This window comes from Garra rufa, chromosome 12 (assembly GCF_049309525.1).
Source record: "Garra rufa chromosome 12, GarRuf1.0, whole genome shotgun sequence".
Taxonomy (NCBI): Eukaryota; Metazoa; Chordata; class Actinopteri; order Cypriniformes; family Cyprinidae; genus Garra; species Garra rufa.
In genome coordinates, this window is record NC_133372.1 from 5382296 (window position 1) to 5403745 (window position 21450).

General features: G+C 34.9%; 2 protein-coding genes across 4 annotated transcripts; both read left to right on the top strand.

The window, feature by feature from the left end:
* The first annotated feature begins 1622 nt into the window (after window positions 1–1622).
* On the top strand, window positions 1623–3773 carry phospho2 (phosphatase, orphan 2). Of its 2 annotated transcripts, none has more exons than XM_073852237.1 (2): window positions 1623–1715; window positions 1841–3773. In XM_073852237.1, exon 2 carries the CDS (start codon window positions 1847–1849, stop codon window positions 2573–2575), a length of 729 nt encoding a protein of 242 aa, XP_073708338.1. In that variant the 5' UTR covers window positions 1623–1715; window positions 1841–1846; the 3' UTR covers window positions 2576–3773. The 2 variants fall into 2 exon arrangements, with proteins under 2 accessions (XP_073708338.1, XP_073708339.1); XM_073852238.1 differs by having other exon boundaries at window positions 1642–1715; window positions 1846–3773.
* Window positions 3774–6136: 2363 nt separating this feature from the next.
* Window positions 6137–18143, top strand: ssb (small RNA binding exonuclease protection factor La). 2 transcript variants are annotated; one of them, XM_073852160.1, is made up of 12 exons: window positions 6137–6234; window positions 6753–6811; window positions 6905–7008; window positions 12025–12199; window positions 12394–12501; window positions 13083–13186; window positions 13307–13378; window positions 13458–13500; window positions 13584–13721; window positions 14925–15117; window positions 15217–15333; window positions 17192–18143. In XM_073852160.1, exons 2-12 carry the CDS (start codon window positions 6755–6757, stop codon window positions 17278–17280), a joined length of 1200 nt encoding a protein of 399 aa, XP_073708261.1. In that variant the 5' UTR covers window positions 6137–6234; window positions 6753–6754; the 3' UTR covers window positions 17281–18143. The 2 variants fall into 2 exon arrangements, with proteins under 2 accessions (XP_073708261.1, XP_073708262.1); XM_073852161.1 differs by having other exon boundaries at window positions 6163–6234; window positions 6750–6811.
* Window positions 18144–21450: the final 3307 nt, after the last annotated feature.

Consider the following 21450-nt stretch of genomic DNA (forward strand, 5'->3'; position numbering starts at 1 on the left):
AACTTTTCTTTCAGATTATTGGAAAGAAAATATAAAAAGTAAATAATATAAAAAATAATATATAATATTTGAATTATTTGCATCTGTAGATTTTGATTATGAAAGATATCTAAAAAAAAAAAAAGTAATCTCAAAATGTATGTTAGAGCGGGCCATTTGTACATTTTATGGGTTTGACTTCAGGTCTTCTGCGTCCAGCTATTTTTAGCTGTACAAAATAGCTGGTTTTTCTGCTTGATATTGCAAATTGGTGAGTCTTACCATATTATTTTAATGTATTATCTTAATTATGAACATCTTAGCGGCTAATGAACAGCAAGTCTCACCTATACGCTTCTGAGTTAAAGAAATGGGTGGATACACGACATTTTCCATCTATATTCTGAAGGTTTTTAAAGGTTTGTTTATATATATCATTTGCCTAATTTACATTTTATTCATTAAAACATTAATAATTTGTATAGCTATTAATGGTATTTTCATAAAGTAATATACAGTAGTCAGCATTCAAAGTGGATCAAAACTTTTCATCAAATTTGTCCTAAAACCAAAAAGAATACCCGTTCTTATCTTAGGACAACTTTGATTAACTTTTTTGATCCACTTCGAATGTTGACTAATGTAAAGAGATCTTAAAATCATGTTTAAAAACCCTCAGCAAAATAAAACAAGACATTGGAACCTGGCTTTATGCGTTGTTCAGATTTCTCTTCTAGAAATGTAATATGTTAGACAACGCTTTGTTTCCATATTTAAACACATTTCAGAAAATGTGTATTACAAAACAACTGTCTTAATCAAAATGGTGATTTTAAGATAGTGTTTTCAGATTTAAATTGTGACACTGGACCACAAAACCAGCCTTAAGCAGCACGGGTATATTTGTAGCAATAGCCAAAAATACATTTTATGGGTCAAAATGATCGATTTTTCTTTTATGCCAAAAATCTTTAGGATATTTAGTAAAGAAAATGTTCAATGAAGATATTTTGTATATTGCCTAACGTAAAAAACTTAATTCTTGATTAGTAATATGCATTACTAAGAATTCATTTGGACAACTTTAAAGGCAGTTTACTCAAAATTTGGATTTTATTTTTTTATTTAAAAAATGGACCCTTATGACTGATTTTGTGGTCCAGGGTCATATATATATATATATATATATATATATATATATATATATATATATATATATACTGTATATAAACACAATTTAAAAAACAGCAGAGAACATAAAAAAAAAATCAATTGTGTTTTTTCAAATGCATTGCTAAGAACTTCATTTGGACATTAAAGGCGATTTTCTCAACATTTTCATCATTTTGCAACCTCAGATTTCAGATCTCAGCCAAATATTGTCCTGTTCTATCAAATCATACAAAAAAAAAAATCCCTGTGTGACTCTACTAGTCTAAAATATTTAAGTCCAGTGTTTTTTATTTTAAAACAATTCCGTTCTCATTCACTATAAACTTATTCACTTTTTTTTTTTTTTTTGAATGACTGGAAACAGAAAGCAAGAATGACCAAAGTTCTGACGATTCGAGTGACCAATCAGAGCGTCGCGTGTGGTTTGATTGACGCGAGCACCAGCCTATCAGAGGCGAGCCGTCCCTTGCGGGGCACTGACTAATCATGCTATGTTTTGAAGGCAAGTGTCGGTCTCATAGCCGCTAAAGATATCGAATAATTCAGCCAGGCTGCTGCTGGAGGTCAGTATATGGTTGATTTGCTTACATGCATATTCTTATGTAACTTTCTGAGAAAGATATATTGAATATTAAACATCTGTTTATCGGTCCCCGTGTCAATACTGTTGTTTTTGACTTATTTCCAGCGTAGGATGATGAAGACCTTAGTAGTGTTCGACTTTGACCACACTATAGTGGATGACAACAGCGACACATGGGTGATCCGCTCCACTCCCGAGCAGACATTACCAGACTGGCTGAAGAAGTCCTACCAGAGCGGCCGCTGGACCGAGTATATGGGTCGAGTCTTGACCTACATCGGGGACCAGTCCGTCCGGCCGGAGCACATGCGCTCGGTCATGGAGAGCATCCCGTTCACCGACGGCATGATCGAGCTCCTGACCTTCATATCTGAGAATAAGAAGGACATCGACTGTATTATCATCTCCGATTCGAACAGTCTGTTCATAGAGTGGCCTTTGCATGCATCAGGGTTGAAATCTGCTGTAGATGACATCTTCACCAACCCTGCCAACATTGATGCACGGGGCTATATGACTTTGCGCTGCTTTCACGCTCATGACTGCGAGCAATGTCCCATCAACCTGTGCAAGAGAAAGGTGCTGCATGATTTCAAAGAGAAGCAAGCTAAATCCGATGTGCATTATGAGAGGATTTGCTATATAGGAGATGGAGGAAATGACTTTTGTCCTATTAAAGAATTGAAAGAAGGGGATATAGCAATGCCTAGGAAAGGATTCACCCTAGAGAAACTGTTGTGCAAAGCCATTTCAGAGGGTTCAGAATCCCTCCCAGCGAAAATCATGCCTTGGACTAGTGGCAATGAAATCCTCAGGGAACTAAGAGCTCTAATTGACTAATATAGGCAATGTTGGCAAACTACAAACTCACTGAACTAATAGAATATCACATTTATTCTGCATTATGTGCATGAACTCTTATTATAGCTCCCTCTAATCTACTTGGGCATGGTGTAATGTCTGTCATAGTTAAGTTTATGTTTTTGGTTTCAGTGCATGTGCAATTTCAGGTTTACATGTTAAATCTCTTTGAGATTTTAATCATTAAATAAGCTCACTGTTTGGATTCATAAAAGGTAATTTAACAGTCTGAGGTGCTTAATATTTAATCTACTGAGGTTTGCTGCAGAACATTAAAATGAACAAATGTAAATGTTTTAACATGCTGGCTAAATATTTATTCTCAAATCTGCATGATGGAAATCCTCCCTGACTAAATACTATGCCAGTGAATACCTTTATTGTCATGTTGCAAGATTTAATGCAGCCTGGCGGTTTGGTACTACTATGAAATGGAAATGTTTAATATTTTAATGCAGAAGGTATAATATGAACTATATTATTATTATTATTGGAAACCCTAATCTGCCTGTTGTTTGCATATATGTGGAGCCCAAAAGTCTGAGACTGCTAGTAGGGTTTTTATTTTAGTTTTTATTATATTTTATTTACATTTTTAAATTGATTATATATTACAAATAAATATAACTAATTAAATTAAAAAATAAAATCTGACTGCCTTTACAAAGAAGTTTACTGTTAATTGTCAGAAATTTTACGTTTCAATTTCTTATTCATTTTTATTATTGAAATGCTTAAACATTCTATTTATTTTCAGACTTTCAATGTGGTCTCAGACTTTTGGACTCCACTGTAGTGATGTTTCAAAAGCCAGCAGGGTCATAGAAACTCCTGCTGGTTTCTGATAACAGCAGTTTGGGGTCAGATGTGTTCCTCTTGACATTAGATAAACAGTATTGTGAATGTTTGTTCCTGAATGAGCTTGAATTTTAGATGTGTGTATTGTAAATGCAGCCTGATTCTTGAATCAGAGTGTTGTTTTCAAAGCAAACAGAGATAGATGGAAAACAGGGACCCTTGTATGTCAGAAAAGTTTCATCGCCATATTCTCCTAAACTGAGACCTTGTCCCTGTTAATATTTACAACAAATCTTGTGTCCTTTGTACTTGTGACAGAGGCCATCACATGTTTAGTGTCTGATTATAAAGTAATAAAACATCCTGTATAAATTACAAATTGACTTTGGTTTTTTTAAATAAATGATTATATGTGAATGGAGGTTAAACTTAGCCTAGATAGCATAGTTTAATGAAGCACAAACTGAGTCCAACACTTTGTGAATGATGCTGTTAAGAAGCAACATGATCTGGCTGCACAAACCACTTAAGCTAAATCATTAGGTTATCCACCTTATTTTTCAACACGCAAGTAAGCCTATAGACGAGACTTCCGATTCATTAGCCACAATAACGAGAAGAAATATACTGGGGTTCAAGTACTTTAAGGCATTTGAGCACATATGCAAAAAGACATTATGTAGCATGGTAAAGTAATTTACCATAGAACTGTTATGTTTTGTAATGTTTATAACTGTTAAAATGCCAGCTGTGGTTCTAGAGGCAAAATTGTCCAGAATGAGGAGTTCTGTCATATGATACAAATATTGCGAGAAATAAAAAACGTGCAATGCACAATTGTTTACGCCCTTGAAAAAAGCGTTATAAAGCCCCCCAGAGGCTGATTCCTTTCGAATTTCTCACAGACCTTTGGGGCCATGAGTCAAACAGGCCCACCAAGTTTCGTTCCAATCGGCCTTTGTTAACCATGTCTAATAGGTGCTCAAACTTGACCAGCCAGGGGCAGCCATGTTTTTTGAGATACGCATCCCTGTATGTCCCTGTAGACACTTGTGGTACTTTGGACCAAGACCGTGCACAGCGATTTTCATGTTGATAGGACAAATGGTTGTGTAGGTATAGCCATATTTTTGTTTTTTCCCTAGTATAGCACCACCAAGGGGCCAAGCTCTGTGATTTTTGTCCTGCGACCTCAGCTTGAGCTTATACACAAGTGTTCTGAGTTTGACAGAGACATCTCATTCCGTTTAGGAGTTATAGGCATTTTACTAAAAGTGGCCATGCCCCTTTTGAACATTTTGGTGTCTCTTTGCGACGGTGAGTCGAAAATACTTTTTTTTGATAACTATTGATATTTGCTCTCTAGAGAATCTTTCTGCACTGGTTTGGTTCCGATCGGGCAAAAAACCTAGGACTAGTTCAGAAAAGGTTTTGCAAAAAATCCAAAATACCCATATCGCCTGTGACTGGCGGTTTAGGAGTTATGAGCGATTTAGTACTTTTGATCGCTGTAGCGCTCCCATCAGGCCGATCGGGGTGAGCCTTGGTGATATTATTGGCGGTGTGAGTACTACCATCCCTTCAAGTTTCTACGACTTACGGTTTGGTCAGCAAGATCAGTTTTACTTGGAGATCACTGATCCGTGACCATTCTAACAAATACAATAGCTTATGACAACAACGGCTGTTTGCACTACAAACCACTGTTCATAATTAAAATTATGTATTAAGGCGAGACACTGCAGGTAAATAGGGTAGAAAAATTAACTAATAGTTATCACCTTACTTACCCAGTTGATTGATTACTTTAATAATTGCAAAAAAAAAATTGTATTACACGTTTTCTAAACTATTAGGTTTAAATTTGCGAATGAGGCATTATTTAATAAAATATCTGCTAATTTGAATACATTTCTAGTATAAAAATCAAAACACTGGATGAAGTCATTTTCAGTTTTTTTTTTACATATTGGACTCAAATGTTTTAACACAGGGAATTTTGGGTATCTCATTTCGTCACAACATAATTCAGAAAAAACTTTGAACAGGCAGGAAAACTTTTTTTTTTTTTTTTTTTACAGTTTTTTGGGGGAATAAAATGTATAAAATCAAATTATATATGAACAAATCCCTTTGTAAAAACCTTCAAGATATAGACCAGAATAAAAACGTAAAGTCTGGTGCATACAAGTGCTAGCCTACTGAAGTGGAGATTTATGTGTAGAAAAAAAACTCATTTTGAGAAAACGGCCTTTAAAAATATGTATTGTAATTAAAATCTATTGACAAAAATAGAGAAAGTGCTATAAAATAAACACTTAACAGTGTTGTTTTTTTTTTATGTTTTCTTTCCACTAGTCTGACTCTGAAATAACACTTTATGAAAAACCAAAAAGCCCAAAATCTCAAACTTGACAACTGCATGAAAAAACAGCGTAAAAAAATAAGGTGGATATTATGCATTTCCTCGAGCAGCTGGCTTCTTGCGTTTGTTAGGAATAATATATAAAACAATAACATCAACAATGTTACAAATTAAAACAATAATCCAACATTATCCAACTGAAATGACGCATTTCAAATAAAACGCTGGAAATATTTATCAATACATTGCCTGTGGAGCATGGTAAATATGGTATTGCTAATTCGAATCCAATCGAATGATTGAGAAGCAGCTCGATGTTTACAGTCAGGAAATCTGTGTTGGACTCGCTTTCCCAGGATTCTGCTTCGGGTCTCTGCGTGGCGTCATAACAACGCGACGCCACCCGTTGATTCACGTTCGGATAGCGTTTAGTGTGGCGTTTGATTGAGATCAGACAGATCAGAACGTAAGCAAAGTGAGTATGGTGTTTTTGTAACATTACTTATTTCCCCTAATGTTTACACTGCTTTTGAAAAGAGAGAAAAACAGCTATGATAGATTGGGCGCGATGTTTATTCAGTGTCATTCTGTGACATGTGGCGCGCATGGCGTACTTGATTTATACATATAACAACTATTGACTGAATTTCTAGCCTACAGACAGGTTATTTTAACTGCTATTTAACACTGAATTTATTCACTTCAACGGTTAGCACTCAATGTAAAATAGAAGCTGCATACAGGAGTTTTGCTGTTCTCACACGTGGTTTGAGAATCACACTTGTCTAGTCACGTTGGTGTCTGAAGTTCACGTAAAAATTTTTTTATCACAATAATGTACTTAAATTTTTATTAAGATAATACAGATTTGTAATGTCACTTTTATTGAAAATTTAAAACACAAATTGTTTACAGACTTTTTGCACTTAAGCAAAATAGAAATCTGTATTTTATTATATAGATACATTTTTATTTATTTTCTCATCCCAGCAGAGATGGCAGACAATCAGGAAATGTCTCCTCTGGAGAAAAAGGTGGCAGACCAGATTGAGGTGAGATGATAAGCATCATAAGCAGGTTTATTTTCCCCTTCAGTGCCTTCATTCAAATGAATAACATGAATGTTGTTGTTTCTGTGTGTTTAGTACTATTTTGGTGACCACAATCTCCCTCGAGACAAGTTTCTGAAGGAGCAGCTGCAGTTAGATGATGGCTGGGTCACTCTGGAGACCATGCTGAAATTTAATAGGTAAATACAAAAGAAATGCATCAAGAATGCATTTACATCCCCCTTTCAGAATCTGCAAAATGTTATTTTACCAAAATAAGAGGGATCATATAAATAAAACGCCTGAAATTAATATTAATAAATTGCCTGTTGAGCATGGTAAACATGGTAATGCTGATTCAAACTAATAAAGTAATTTTAAATGACATGAAAATAAGAGGGATCATACAAAGTGCATGTTATTGTTTATTTAGTACTGACCTGAATAAGATATTTCACGTAAAAGATGTTTACATATAGTCCACAAGAGAAAATAATAGTTGAATTTATAAAAATTACCCCGTTCAAAAGTTTACATACACTTCATTCTTAATACTGTGTTGTTACCTGAATAATCCACAGCTGTGTTGTTTTTTTTCTCTTGTTTGTCCTAAATAGTTCAGTTCTTCAGAAAAATCCTTCAGGTCCCATTTGCAGCATTTTTGTGTATTTGAACCCTTCCAACAATGACTGTAATTTTGAGACCCATCTTTTCAGACTGGTGACAACTGAGGGCTCTGAAAGGCAGTACTCAATGATAAAATATGATATTTAGGCAAAATAAGAATAAGGCTGTTCAAAGAATGGCTCTTAATGAATGTTTTTTCCTTCTGGAGCATCAGTGAGTGTTTGAACCTTCTGTTATAGTTGCATACGAGTCTCTCAGCTGTTCTTTCTGAAGAACAGCAGGCAGTTTAACTGTTCAGGACAAATAAGGGACTCATGAACAACTATCACTAAACAAAAACACAGCTGTGGATCATTCAGGTAACAACACAGTATTAAGAATCAAGTGTATGTAAACTTTTGAACGGGTTATTTTTTATAAATTCAACGATTATTTTCTCGTGGACTATATGTAAACGTCTTTTAATGTGGAATATCTTTTTCAGGTCAGTACTAAATAAACAATAACATGCATTTTGTATAATCCCTCTTATTTTGGTAAAATAATATTTTCATTCTGAAAGGGGATGTAAACTTTTGAAGTCATGACATTAAATGTTACGTGCATTGCAAAAAAAATACCTCAGTATTTTTGTCTTGTTCTACAATATACATATAAATATATAAAGACATGAAGTCTGAGAAATTGAGCAAAATTAAGTGTTTAAAACAAGAACTAAAGAAAGAAATGTCATTAGGCATGACTTGTTTGCACTTTAAGGGAAATTGATTTTTCTGAGCCCATTGTCAGGTATTCTTGTTTTAATCATAAATTCACTTCATTTGATCAATTTTGTGATTTGTACGTCTCAAGTAAATGTATCTTAACTTTAAATATTTGCACTGGAGAACAAAATACTTAGAAAGAACAGCACTGTGTAAAACAACATCGTGTTCATTCACAATTCAGTTCATTCCTTATTTTCTTTGCTTGATCTTTAAAAGTGTTACATTTGTTGCATGAAAAAATAGGTACTAATTACGAATTATTCCTTTTAAAAACATCACTCGGAATTTTACACTAGCTGTGTTTACATGGATCCTTGAATTGGCCAGATCCGATTAAACTTTTATTTTGAAACAGCGATGAACACTTGGCATAATGACAAAGATATTGATGTATTCTCCTGAGTTTGCATAGGTTTTTAAATGATTTACCTTACAAATCTGATGAAATGGTGCATATTGCATTCCCAGATGAATGTTATAATAAACCCAAACTCACAACAGCATGCAGAGATGAAGTTTAAGATGCTCCACACATGTAAATGATAACAGTTCCTGTGAATGGAGCTGCTGTGAGATGCACATAGGTAACTTACACGCATGTACATAATTGATGCACATATAATAAACCTGCACTGCATATTTATTTAAATAAATCTTAGCATTTGTGAATTCGCAGTTATGCTTAATTATGATTTTTAAGTGGGTTTAATATATAATGCAGCCTTGGAAAACAGTCTATGGCCGTGTTCACGCTTGGCGTCTTTTTTGACAAGAAAAAGTTGACAAGCGCGTTTTTTTATTTACAAGAAAATCTGGAAGCATTGCAGCACAGGGCGTTTTTTTTGTTGCTATAACAACAGCTGCAACAGTAGCCTATGTGTGGTGCGGAAATGTCGATAAAAGAGGAAGCTGGCTCTTTTCTTTTTTGACATTTTTTCCTTTTATCCGATCTGACAGTATTTAGACAATAAGCGAGGGGGGGGGGGGGGTCTGTGAGCCGGGACTCGATAAGGGGACGCCCGAAGCGCAACGGCGCTATACTGTACATGTCGATGTGCGGCTCAAGAAGCTAACAACGTTTTTTGAAGTTAACGGGGAGGCGAATCCGGTTCACAACAATAAAATAAAAGTCTATATAACGGCACCTTTCCACTGATCAGTGCACCTTTCCCATTTTTTCTTGTTGTTATGGAAACGACAGGTCTAGCTCCTCGCTTGTCATTGGTCAGCTGTCAAAAAAAGCGCTTGACGTAGGGCGTTTTGTTCAGAAAAGTTAAACTTTTTTCAACTTGAAAAGACGCTCTGCATAAAGAGACGCCGGCAGTGGCGTTTAAAAAACCGCTCGGGACTTTTTTGGAAACACGGTTTAGGCCCCGATCACACCGAAGTGAGAGTGGCCTTTTTTGAACGGTTTTCTGTTGGCGGTGAGCGTCATTCGCGTTTTTTCCATTGTCCAATCGAATGAATGGAGAGGCGGGCCTTCTGTTGTGGAGACGAAAGTTTACTGTTGCTTAATAAGTCAAGAGACTGCAAGAAATGGAGGAGAAACCTTAGTGTCTGTCGTGGGTAACCTGGAGCTGTATTTTTTAGGGTTTCTGCTAATATGACAGTTTACTTAAAGGTGCAGTGTGTAGATTTTTGCGGCATCTAGTGGTGAGATTGTGAATTGCAACCAACGGCTCCCGTCCACCGCTCACCCCTCCCTTTACAGAAGCTACGGTGGCCCACAGGGGATTAAGATGTCGTCGTTTTAGACAGCAAAGAGTAATTAGGTTTCTTTTAAAACGTAAATTAAGGAATTATATTTACTTAATTCAATAAAACAATGTTATTGTGAATATTACAGTTACATGTTCATCATTGTGTCAGTGTTTTTCCGCTAGAACAACAGTGATGAAACGCGATCTGTAGAGCAGTTTGTCCGGTTAGGGCTACTGTAGAAACAATACGGCGACTTCCATGTGAGGGGACCCGCGGTCTATGTAGATTTAAACTGATAATTCTAAGGTAATAAAAACATAATGGTTCATTATGTAAGGTCTTTATACACCCCTGAAAACATAGTTATGTATACTATATTGCTTTTCTGTCTAGAGATCATCTTAAATATTACACATTGCACCTTTAACATAAAAAAACAGAGATTTTAGAGCACTCGCGCTATAATCCTTTGATTTGACTGACAGGACAGCTGTTTTGGTCTTTGCTTAGCAACATAAAAAAAACGCAGAACACTGCTCTTTTTTAAAAGTCACCAAAAAAAGGCAGTGCTGTGCGCCTCGCGTTTTTAGAACTCGTCTTTTTAGCCTCGTTCAGACTGTCAGCCCAAATCCGATTTGTATGCAAATCCGATTGAAATCCGATCATAGTTAGGTAGTCTGAACAGCAACGAACTACATGAAATCTGATTTGGTCAAATCCGTTTCGAGCTTCATTCGTATGTGGTTTGGAATCCTATTCAAATCGGATTTCTGCTTTTTCACGTTTTCATGCCACATAAAACGTAAACACGTCAGACGTTTTTGTGGAAAACATAACAAAAGTCTTTGCAGAAACAAGCTTGTGTTGCGAACTGCAAATCAAGCGGGAAAAGACAATATACAGCTAGTATACGCACCTCTTTGAGTTTTGATACCAGTAGAGACGGCAGCACAGAATAATGTCGCACATTCCAGCTTCCTGCGTTTCTGCCGCTGCTTTTGAAGACAAAATATAATCCAGCGTGACGGCAACGTTGTCATATCGCAAGACAGCATCTATATTGCAAACTGTAATGCTGTTATTGTTTTTAGCGTTGGCATAATAATGCAACGGCATTGCCATAGAAACCAACGCACATTCCGTAAAACGAAAGAACGCTTATGGACACACAAATCGGATTTGAACAGTTGCGATATGACTGTGTGGACAGTCAGTTGTTCAAATCTGATTCCATCCAGATCTAGACAAAATCGGATTTGGGCTGACAGTCTGAACGAGGCTTTAGTTCTAAATACGCGAGGCGCACAGCACTGCCTTTTTTTGGTGACTTTTATAAAAGAGCAGTGTGCTGCCGTTGTTTTATGTTGCTAGGCAATGACCAAAACAGCTGTCCTGTCAGTCAAATCAAAGAATTATAGTGCCAGCGCTCTAAAATCTTTGGTTTTTGCTGTTAATTAAACTGTCATATTAGCAGAAACCCTAAAAAATACAGCTCCGGGTTACCCACGACAGACACCAAAAGTTTCTCCTCCATTTCTTGCAGTCTCTGGACTTTTTAAGCAACGGTAAACTTTGGTCACCACAACAGAAGGCCCGCCTCTCCATTCATTCGATTGGACAATGGAAAAAACGCGAATGACGTTGGCCGTTTTTCCGCTCAGAGTTGCTTTTTTTTTTCAACTTCAGGCGCTCAGAGCGCTTCTGCAAAAACGCAAGGCGCAGCAGGCGGCGAAAACGCGGGGCGCATAAGCAGCACGCAGAACGCTCACTGCCAACAGAAAACCATTCAAAAAAGGTGCTTCTCACTGCAAAAACGCGTTCGGTGTGATCGCGGCCTAAAACAGACGCTGGCCGTTTGAAAAGAGACGCCAAGTGTGAACACGCCCTAATGTTTTTTTATGGATTCTTGTCCACAAAATGCACCTCTTCCGGTATTTTGCGGGTCAGTCGACATGGGCAAAATGAAATCAAGGATTTTTAGAAATCGAATAGTTGATTAGAATCAACGAATTGCGGCAGCCCTAAATGTACCTTCTCAAAGTCAGTCATAAATCTCATGCTTTGTGTCTCAGGGTTTTTGCTGTTTTTTTTCTCTCTAATTTTTTCTATTTATCCTTACAGACTAAACAGTCTCACATCAGACGCAGCTGTTATCATCGAGTCGCTGCAAAAATCTAAAACGGGTCTGTTGGAGATCAGCGAAGACAAAACTAAAATAAGACGAAATCCGAACAAACCTCTTCCAGAGAACTACGAGGAATACAAGGATGCGGTCAAACACAAATCCATCTACGTGGTGAGCGAATGGAAACAATGAGATAAACTTCCTTTTTCTGCCTCCCGGCGTTACCTTTGCTCTAAAACAGACTGCTCATAATAGCTTTTTAACATGTCACCCTATTCTGTTTTTGGATGCTATTGTGTTTCCATCTCTTTTGACAAACCACATGCTTTTGTTGGTTGACTGATGTTAACGTTCAAATTCAACAGAAAGGTTTTCCTCTTGAAACCACGCTGGATGAGATCCAAGAGTGGTTTGCAGATAAAGGCACAGTGGAGAACGTCTACATGAGGAAAGGACCCCTAAAGACTTTTAAAGTAAGGCTTTTAAAGTAGTGAAACTATTCGAACAAATATCTTTTAAAGCTAAAATGGAGAATGATTTTTTTTTTTTTTTTAAATCAGACCAGTGTTATTTATACTATTATAGTATTATTAATATTTTGAGTGTTATTTAAATTAAGTTTTAGTATATCTGTGCCTTTCATAATTTTTATTTGTTCTTTAAAGATTTATATTTGGCTTTTTTTTGTAATGTAAGTACAAGAATAATAATAAAAAAGATATTTAGAGTGCATTTGACTTGGAAAAAGTATCCATTTGTCCAAGTATCCATATTCCAAATCCATTTGTCTTGAATTTCAGTCAAGAGTAAAAATGGTTTCTGCATCAAGTTTTTTTCAGTGTACTTCAAACTTATTTCAGTTAAGTTCATTTTTAAGTTGGTATTTCATCTAATATTTATTTCAGTTTTATTTTAGTCAATGAAAAGTTTTTTTTTTTTTTTAATTTTCAACACTTTGATTGATTGACAAGATGCAGTACCTAAAAAACTGTTCATAGTATTTTAAAACTATTTTACTGAGTTATTTGTCTGTTTGCGTTTCTGTTGTTTGCAGGGATCGATCTTTGCCGTTTTAGACTCTGAAGAAGCTGCCAAGGCTTTTGTAGAGCGTGCAGATGTCAAAGAGTACAAAGGGAACGAGATGATCGTCATGATGAAGTAGGTGCTTCTCCAGTTCAGTTCCTCATTTGTCTCTGAGCGTTGCATGTTTTCCTAGTACCTGAATGGCCTTGAATACACTGGTGTGAGAGTTGTATTAACCTTTAACCTCGTCTGTAGAGATGCCTACTTTTCTAAAAAGTTTGCTGAGAGGAAGCAGAATCGTGTGGAAGCAAAAGCTAAAGCAAAAAGGTAACGCACTTCACGGCATATTTTGTACAAAAAAAGTGAGGTGAGAAGCAATGCTATAATTGGTAAACGCACATTTCAGTGAAAAGGAGGACCAGCAGAAACAAGCCGAAGAAGAAGAGCTGGTGGGTTTTCATGTGGAAACGCAAATAAAGCGAGTTCTTAGACGTGACTGTGTTGATGATGTTTGGCTCTTTTGTGTACCCAGAAATCCTTGAATGATCAGAGAGGCTGTCTGCTGAAGTTCTCCGGTGAATTGGGTCAGACCTCGAGAGAGGATTTTCACGCAATCTTCTCTGAACATGCAAAGATCAAATGGATTGATTTCACCAGAGGAGCGAAAGAGGTGAGAAATGAACAGATTTCACAAATAATTGTCACATTCAAATCTAGTCTTTGAAATCTAGTCAAATCTAGATTTGAATGTAATGCATTTATGTACATACTGCCACTCAAAAGTTTGGATCAGTAATTTTTTTTATTTTTATTTTTTAAACTTTACAAATATTCTCTTATCATCAAAGTTCTATTCATTTGATCAGAAATACAGAAAAAGTAATATTATGAAATATTATTGCCATTCAAAATACTTTTTTATATTATACTTTATAATTTATTTCTGTGATGCAAAGTTGAATTTTCTTCAGCCATTACTCCAGTCTTCAGTGTCACATGATCCTTCAGAAATAATTCTAATATACTGATTTATTACTTTTATTATCAATGTTGGAAACAGTTGTGCTGCTTAATATTTTTTAGAACCTGTGATCTAATTTAAATAAATGCTGTTCTTTTTAACGTTTTTTTTTTTTTTTTTAATTATTCTAAAAGAAAGTATCACAGGTTCCAAAAAAGATATTAAGCAGCACAGCTGTTTTCAACACTGATAATAATCAGCATATTAGAACGATTTCTGAAGGATCCTGTGCAACTATATACTGGATTAATGATGTTAAAAATTCAGTTTTGCATCACATGATTAAATTATATTTTAAAGTATATTAAAATAGAAAACCACTATTTTAATTTGCATTAACATTTCACAATATAATTTTTTTTCTGTATTTTTAATCTTTTTTTTTAATTAAGATTTTAAAGAGGTAAATATATATATTTTTTTATTTTTTTTAAAGACATCTCTTTTACTCATCAAGGCTGCATTTCTTTATTTAAAAATACAGTAAAAACTCTAATATTGTGAAATATTTTTACAATTTTTAATAACTGTTTTCTGTTCCAGTATATGTTATTTATTCCTGTGATCAAAGCTGAATTTTCAGCATCATTCTGTCTTCATTGTAACATGATCCTTCAGAAATCATTCTAATATGTCGATTTGCTGCTTAAGAAACATTTCCGATTTCTTGTGCTTGGAAACTGTGATGCATTATTTCAGCATTCTTTGATGAATAAAAAGCTCAAAAGAACAACATTTATTAAAATGTACATCTTCTGTAACCATGATGAATGTCTCTGCTGCCAATAAAACATCCAGTCATGCCTTGAATATGTTTCCTTCATTAAATTCTGTCTTTGATATCCTCCTCAGGGCACCATCCTGTTTCACTCAAACGCCCAGGGGGCCCTGCAGAAGGTCAGAGAAGCTCAAGGAGGAGAAGATCCGAAGGTTAAAGATCAGGTTGTCCAGTGGGAGATACTGGAGGGAGACGTAGAAATGGAGACGCTGAAGAAAATCATCGAGAATCAGCAGGAGTCCATGAACAAACGCAAAGCAGGCAGAGGTAAATCAGTGGACACAATTAACACACAGGCAGGTGTCTGAAGTTTAAGGATCTCACAGTTTTAACACTTTGTGCCAACGCCATGTCCTGTGATTGCAGGAGGTTACAGGGGTCGTGGAAGAGGCAGAGGAGGACGCAGAGACCGAGGAGGAAGAGAACAGACCCAGTTCAGGGGAAAGAAGACCAAGTTTGATAGCGATGAAGAGGGAGACGAAGGTAAAGGGGACATTTTGGTGTCATTTTCTCCTTGATTGATGTGACAAACACTTAAAGAAATGCTGTAGAAACAGTTTTCACTCTGAAGTTGCTGGTAAATTTAGTCTCACTTTAATTTGAGGAGCAATTCTTACTATTAACTATAACTTTTGCCTCAAACTCTTAATTTGCTGATTATTAATAGTTGGTAAGGTAGTACGTTTCGGTTTGGGGTCAGGTTAAGTGTTTTAAAATGTGAACCTGGACCACCTGGGTCTTTTTTTTTTTTTAAGCTGTCCATTGATGTATAGTTCGTTAGGATACGACAATCTTTGGCCGAGATACAACCATTTAAAAATCTGGAATCTGAAAATGCCAAAAAACCTAAATATTGAAAGAATAGCCTTTAAAGTTGTTCAAATAAAGTTCTTAGCAATGCATATTACTAATCAAAAATTACGTTTTGATATATATGCGACCATAAATGGCATTGGTACATTTGTAGCAGTAGTCAAAAATACTTTGTATTGGTCAAAATGATAAATTTTTCTTATGCCAAAAATCATTAGGATATTAAGTAAAGATCATGATCCATGAAGATGTTTTGTAAACGGAATTTTTGATTAGTAATATGCATTGCTAAGAACTTCATTTGGACAACTTTAAAGGCGATTTTCTCTATTTTGATTTTTTTTTTTTTTTTGCACCCTCAAATTCCAGATTTTCAAATAGTTGTATCTCGGCCAAATATTGTCCTATCCTAACAAACCATACATCAATGGAAAGCTCATTTGTTCAGTATAAATATCAAATTCAAAAATATTGACCCTTATGTAAAGGGTCTCTAAATGTACCTTAGTACTTTACTTGACTTTAGAACGTACTTTAGAAGCACTAATAAACAGCCAAATTGCTCGTAATATACGTGCTAATAAGCAATTGGGTAAAAAGAAACCGCAAGTATCACATTGAATTAAATGTGAAATTTCAAAGTAGAGAAACCAAATTATTTTGTTGTACTCCAATAATCTTTTTGTTTAACGTTTACATTTTTTTTTTTTTTTTTTTGTATATTCATATTATGTTTTTACTAGGGTTGTGCAAAGGGGTGGAAAATTTCTGGAAATTTTCCAGAAACTTTCCATGGGAACCTTGTCTGGGGAAATTTGGAAACTTACCAGGAATTTATGGGAATATACTGGAAAATTTGGGAATCTATGGGAAATTTACAAAACTGTATCATATACAAAAATAAATATAAACATTTTGTTTGATAAGCTGACATGCACGTAAACTACAACAAATTTTTAAAATGATATTTTTGGATTTTTGGGGGCATCTGTGATGCTTTTTTCAGGATTTATAGATGAATAAAAACTTAAGAACAGTATTTATTCAAAATGGATATCTTTTCTAACACAAGTCTTTATTATACATTTTTATTAATTCAACATCCTTGTTAAATAAAAGTATTGATTTCTTTCAAAAAAAAAAAAAAAAAAAAAAATACTGTTTTGAACGGTAGTGTATTGTTAAAGATTTCCGTTTTAAATAAATGCTGTTTTTTCTTTTTACTCTTTATTCATAGAATCCTGAAAAAAGAATCACAGTAATAAAAAAGATAATAAATTAGCATATTAGAATGATTTCTGAACTCATTTGACACTCAAGACTGGAGTAATGACGTTAAAAAAATTCAGATTTGCATCACAAAAATACTTTATATTTTAAAGCATATTAAAACAGAAATCCATTGTTTTAAATTGTAATACCAGTGATTAGTTTCATCACAGACATGCAGTATATCCGCTGGTCCACCTGCTTTGAGTTTTTGTGGTTTAGACGTATGAAAACAGAAATGTGTTTTCTCTTTTAACAGAACAAGCCAGTCCAAAGAAGAGACCTCTGGAGTCGAATGGTAACGAAGAGCCGGCTTCCAAACAAGCAAAAAGTGAGAACGCTTCTTAAGGGCATAAAAACTGTGGCCTTATTTTTGTGCAGTAGATGTTCCCTAAAATCCCTAAAATCAAGAAGCCTGGAAAACACATTCTCAGACTACTTTCAGCGTCAAAAGCTGTGTGAAACCTTTACGCCACACTTTTGTCCTAAACTGTTCATGAAAAAGGCATTTTTCTTTCTTTAAACAAACATACTGGATGCCTGGATGTTGTTTATTTATTCACCATACACACACTTATGATTGTTGGTATGATTTAAGATCTCATCTACAGTGTCATTTTTCAAATCTGTTCAACTTAAACAGTTGAATATAACTATTGACATCTTAAATTGCGTATTTTCATTCCTAGAGAGCAGAATCTGCCCAGATTATGTTTTCAGCATGATCAAGTAGCTGATTATCGGTGCATTTGTTAAATGCAATACTGTATTGTTATAGGAAAGGTTTTGACAATACATTTTTAGTAATAAGCATTGCTCAATGCCTTTCTGAAAACCTGTATTCCACCTGCTAGTTTATTCCATTGCCTTTGTCACTTGCACAAACGTAACATAAGATAATAAGTGTGTGTTATCCTTGTTTCTTTTTATACGTTGCTGTAAAGTTTGAAATGGTTACGGAGGCATCTGGAGAGTTTTCATTAAGAAGGATTAGTTTTGACTGAGTGTTTTTTTTTTTAATCATATTTTCTTTATCACAGCAACAGAAACATGTGTCTTAATCTAAAAGTGCTGTTTTAGATGCCATGCTTCATACTTACCTATTCAGGGCTTCAACAAGCACTCGTTTTTTTCCTTATGTTTTTTACTGCTTCTCATCTGTTGAGATGAATATTACACATTTAGAAATTCAATAAAGGTCTTGAAATTCATGTGTGGTGTTGTCTTGGAATTTGTAATTTTTTTGATGCACTAATCTTGGCATCATACTTGAAAATAGCTTGACGATCTTTTAAACTGAGTATTTGTGAATGTTGTTTATTTTAAAATGAATATTCTTGCAGTTGCAAGTCCACAGCTTTAAAGACCAGTTTTTGAACTAAGATTTTGAATGTTTTTTTTTTTTTAAGGAGTCTTTTCTGCTCATTGAACATACATTTATTTGATCCAAAGTACAACACAAGCTGTAATATTGTGAAATATTCATAAAATAAAAAAACTGTTTTACATTTGGAAAATATATAACGAGCAAAGCTGAATTGTCAGCATCATAACTCCAGTATTCAGTTTTTTTTTTAAATATAGAAAATAATACTTTTATTTAGCAAGGATGCTTTAAATTGATCAAAAGTGATGATAAAGACATTTACAAGGTTACTAAAGATTAATATTTCAGATAAACGCTGTTTTTCTGAACTTTCTATTCATCAAAGTAACCAGAAAAATTTCTACTCAGCTGTTTGCAACATTATAATAATAATGTTTTTTTAAAGAAGCAAATCAGAACATTTCTGAAGGATCATGTGACTGAAGTAATGATGCTAACAATTCAGCATTGAAATTACATTTTAAAATATATGCAAATAGAAAAGAGTTATTTTAAATAGTAAAAAAATATTTTACTGTTTTTGCTGTACTTTGGATCAAATAAATGCAGGCTTTAAGAAAAACCTCAAAAAATCTTACTGTTCAAAAACTTGACTGGTAGGTTAATGCTTCTGTTAAGAAAAACAAGGCAGAAATCATAAAGACAACCACTAACTTTGTACTCTGTGCCTTTGCTTATTGCAAATTGTATTACTAAACTATAGTGAATCCTTCAAAGATTACAGATAAAACCATTTAAAACTTGCTGAAGAATCGTGCGTGTAATGAAGTAAATGTTGTCTAGCTAAAATGCAAATATTTTATATTCAGGTTGTAGCCTGAGAACTATAGTGCTCTTTGAAGATGTGTTGTATCATGTCTGCAGATTGAATCTAAACAATAATATTCATTATAAAGACTTAAATTCAAAATCATGACATTAAATGTTGCATGCACTGTAACAAATTAATAATTTACTCTATTTTTGTCAAAATACATGTACTTGAGTTACAAATTGACCCAAACTCTTGTTGATGTTGTTCAAAATGAATTAAAAAGTAATGTACACCTGTTGAAAACATTAACTTGTTTCCTTCAGTTTATTCTATTTATAATAAAGTATTACATTTACCTGAACTAAAAGTATTACAGAAACCCTGAACTAAATTAAGCAGGATAAATACTTCCCTTTTTGAAAATGAGACTATTGAAAGATCTGTATATACACTTAAAAATAAAGGTGCTTTAAAAGGTTCTTCACAGCGATGCTATAGAAGAACCATTTTTGGTTCCACAAAGAATCATCTCTTTCTTACCTTTTTATAATCTGAAGAACCTTCTTTTGCTACAAAACACCTTTTGTGAAATGGAAAGGTTCTTTAGATGTTAAAGGTTCTTTATGGAACCATTCAGACAAAAAAGGTTCTTCTATAGCATCGTGAAGCACCTTTATTTTTAAGAGTGTAGTCACAGCACAAACACTGCTACATTATTGTGACCGCCATGTGTTGAGAGTAAAAGTGCACAGCTCAATGTCTTTTAGAGGTTAACTTTTGAGCTAAATTGTCATTGTGATACCAGTCTACATCCAGCAGGAGGCGTGATGCCTCCATTTTACTGCACAAGATGCAAAAATCAAGATGTTTCACTGCAGTTTTTGCATGCTAAATTCAGGCTTAAAGGTGGCTGTGTCCTTTAATGTTTTCCTTTTGAGTAGAATGCAAATCCTTCTATCTGTGCTGCTCTCTCTTTGGTGCAATGTCACTGTTGGAAAGCGAACAAAATTTCCAGTAAACTGGTGTTGATCCTCGGCTCACTGCATCAGCGCATTGCAGTTTCTTGATCTGCATCCACCATGGGATGAGACTTGTTTGAAACCTCATCCTCGTTTACATGTTTTATTATAGATGTCTAGAGATTTATGCCAGTTGTGAAAACCTTTTGTACACTGGCTGAAAAGTCACTCCCAGTTAGTATCTAAAATCAAGAATATCAGGCTTTGGGCCAGTGAGCATCAATACCCAAGCAAATGCATTAAAAGCACTGCATAGCAATCCCATGCTTTGGGAACCAACCTAAGCTGAAAAAAAAAAACAGCCTGTTGGTTTATCTGGCTTAAGATGGTCTTCCAGCCTGGCCAGATCATGTTTCTGCAATCCTTCTAAAAGGGCTCTGTAAAAGGCCTCTTATATTTGCAAAAAATAGAACTTTTCATATTAAAAACAAACAAGCAAACCCTGCCTAGATTTAAAAAATAACACACAAGTAATGTAGTGGATTACTTTCCATAAAAAGTAACTAAGTAACGTAATTAATTACTTTTTTAGGAAGTAAATCAATATTGCAATGCATTACTTCGCCCAATGCGTAACTTTCCCCAACACTGCTAGTAACATTTCGATGAGTTTTGCATGTGCAAACATTGCATTCCTTTAAAGTGTTAAAGCTATTTATTTATAGTCTCACTCTGTGCAAACTGTCTGCTTGTTTTTTAATATCTGATTGTTATTCTTATCTCTCCCTTTTAAGATGCAAGATTATTTTCTAATGTTTTCCCTCTGAAAAGTCTTGTTTTCAGTTTTATTTCCCATTTTTGACATGGAACACAGTATCATGCATGCACACAGGTCTTCATCACAGCAAAACATCCAGTTAACTCTCATAGAGTTGATTTCAACACTTTTCAGAGTTTATATAGCTCCACACTTTCTGGAGTTAAAGGATAACTATTGCCAAAATGCAACCTGGGCTGTTTTTTTTTTTTTTTTTTTACCGTAAACGAGACAAACTTATATCTAAAAGCATAATTACGATAAACAAGCCGTTTTTGAGATTGACCGTGATTTCGTTTTGTGGTCAATGGCCGATGAATGGGAGTACTAGGGGCATAACTTTGAGCGCATCAAAATCGATATTTTTACAACACTAAGAAGGCTCGACACACCATGACACTTTGCTCGAAGTATCGCCTGGGTCTCTACACATGAACTCGAGCATTGAGAACATTGTTTGTGTACACAGAGTTTACTAAAAAGAAAGATTTCGAACAACTCACTTTCACTGTTTGGGTTTCCGCTCGCAGCCATCTTGCCAGTCAAGAAGTGTCGATCTCCGAATGCGAATGACTGGACTCCATAGGACGAAATATTAAGC

Coding starts and splice junctions, on each gene's coding strand:
- ssb (XM_073852160.1), top strand. CDS start 6,755: ATGGCAGACAATCAGGAAATGTCTCCTCTGGAGAAAAAGGTGGCAGAC. Junction 13,187..13,306: donor GAGATGATCGTCATGATGAA/GTAGGTGCTTCT, acceptor CCTCGTCTGTAG/AGATGCCTACTTTTCTAAAA. Junction 15,118..15,216: donor CAAACGCAAAGCAGGCAGAG/GTAAATCAGTGG, acceptor CTGTGATTGCAG/GAGGTTACAGGGGTCGTGGA.
- phospho2 (XM_073852237.1), top strand. CDS start 1,847: ATGATGAAGACCTTAGTAGTGTTCGACTTTGACCACACTATAGTGGAT.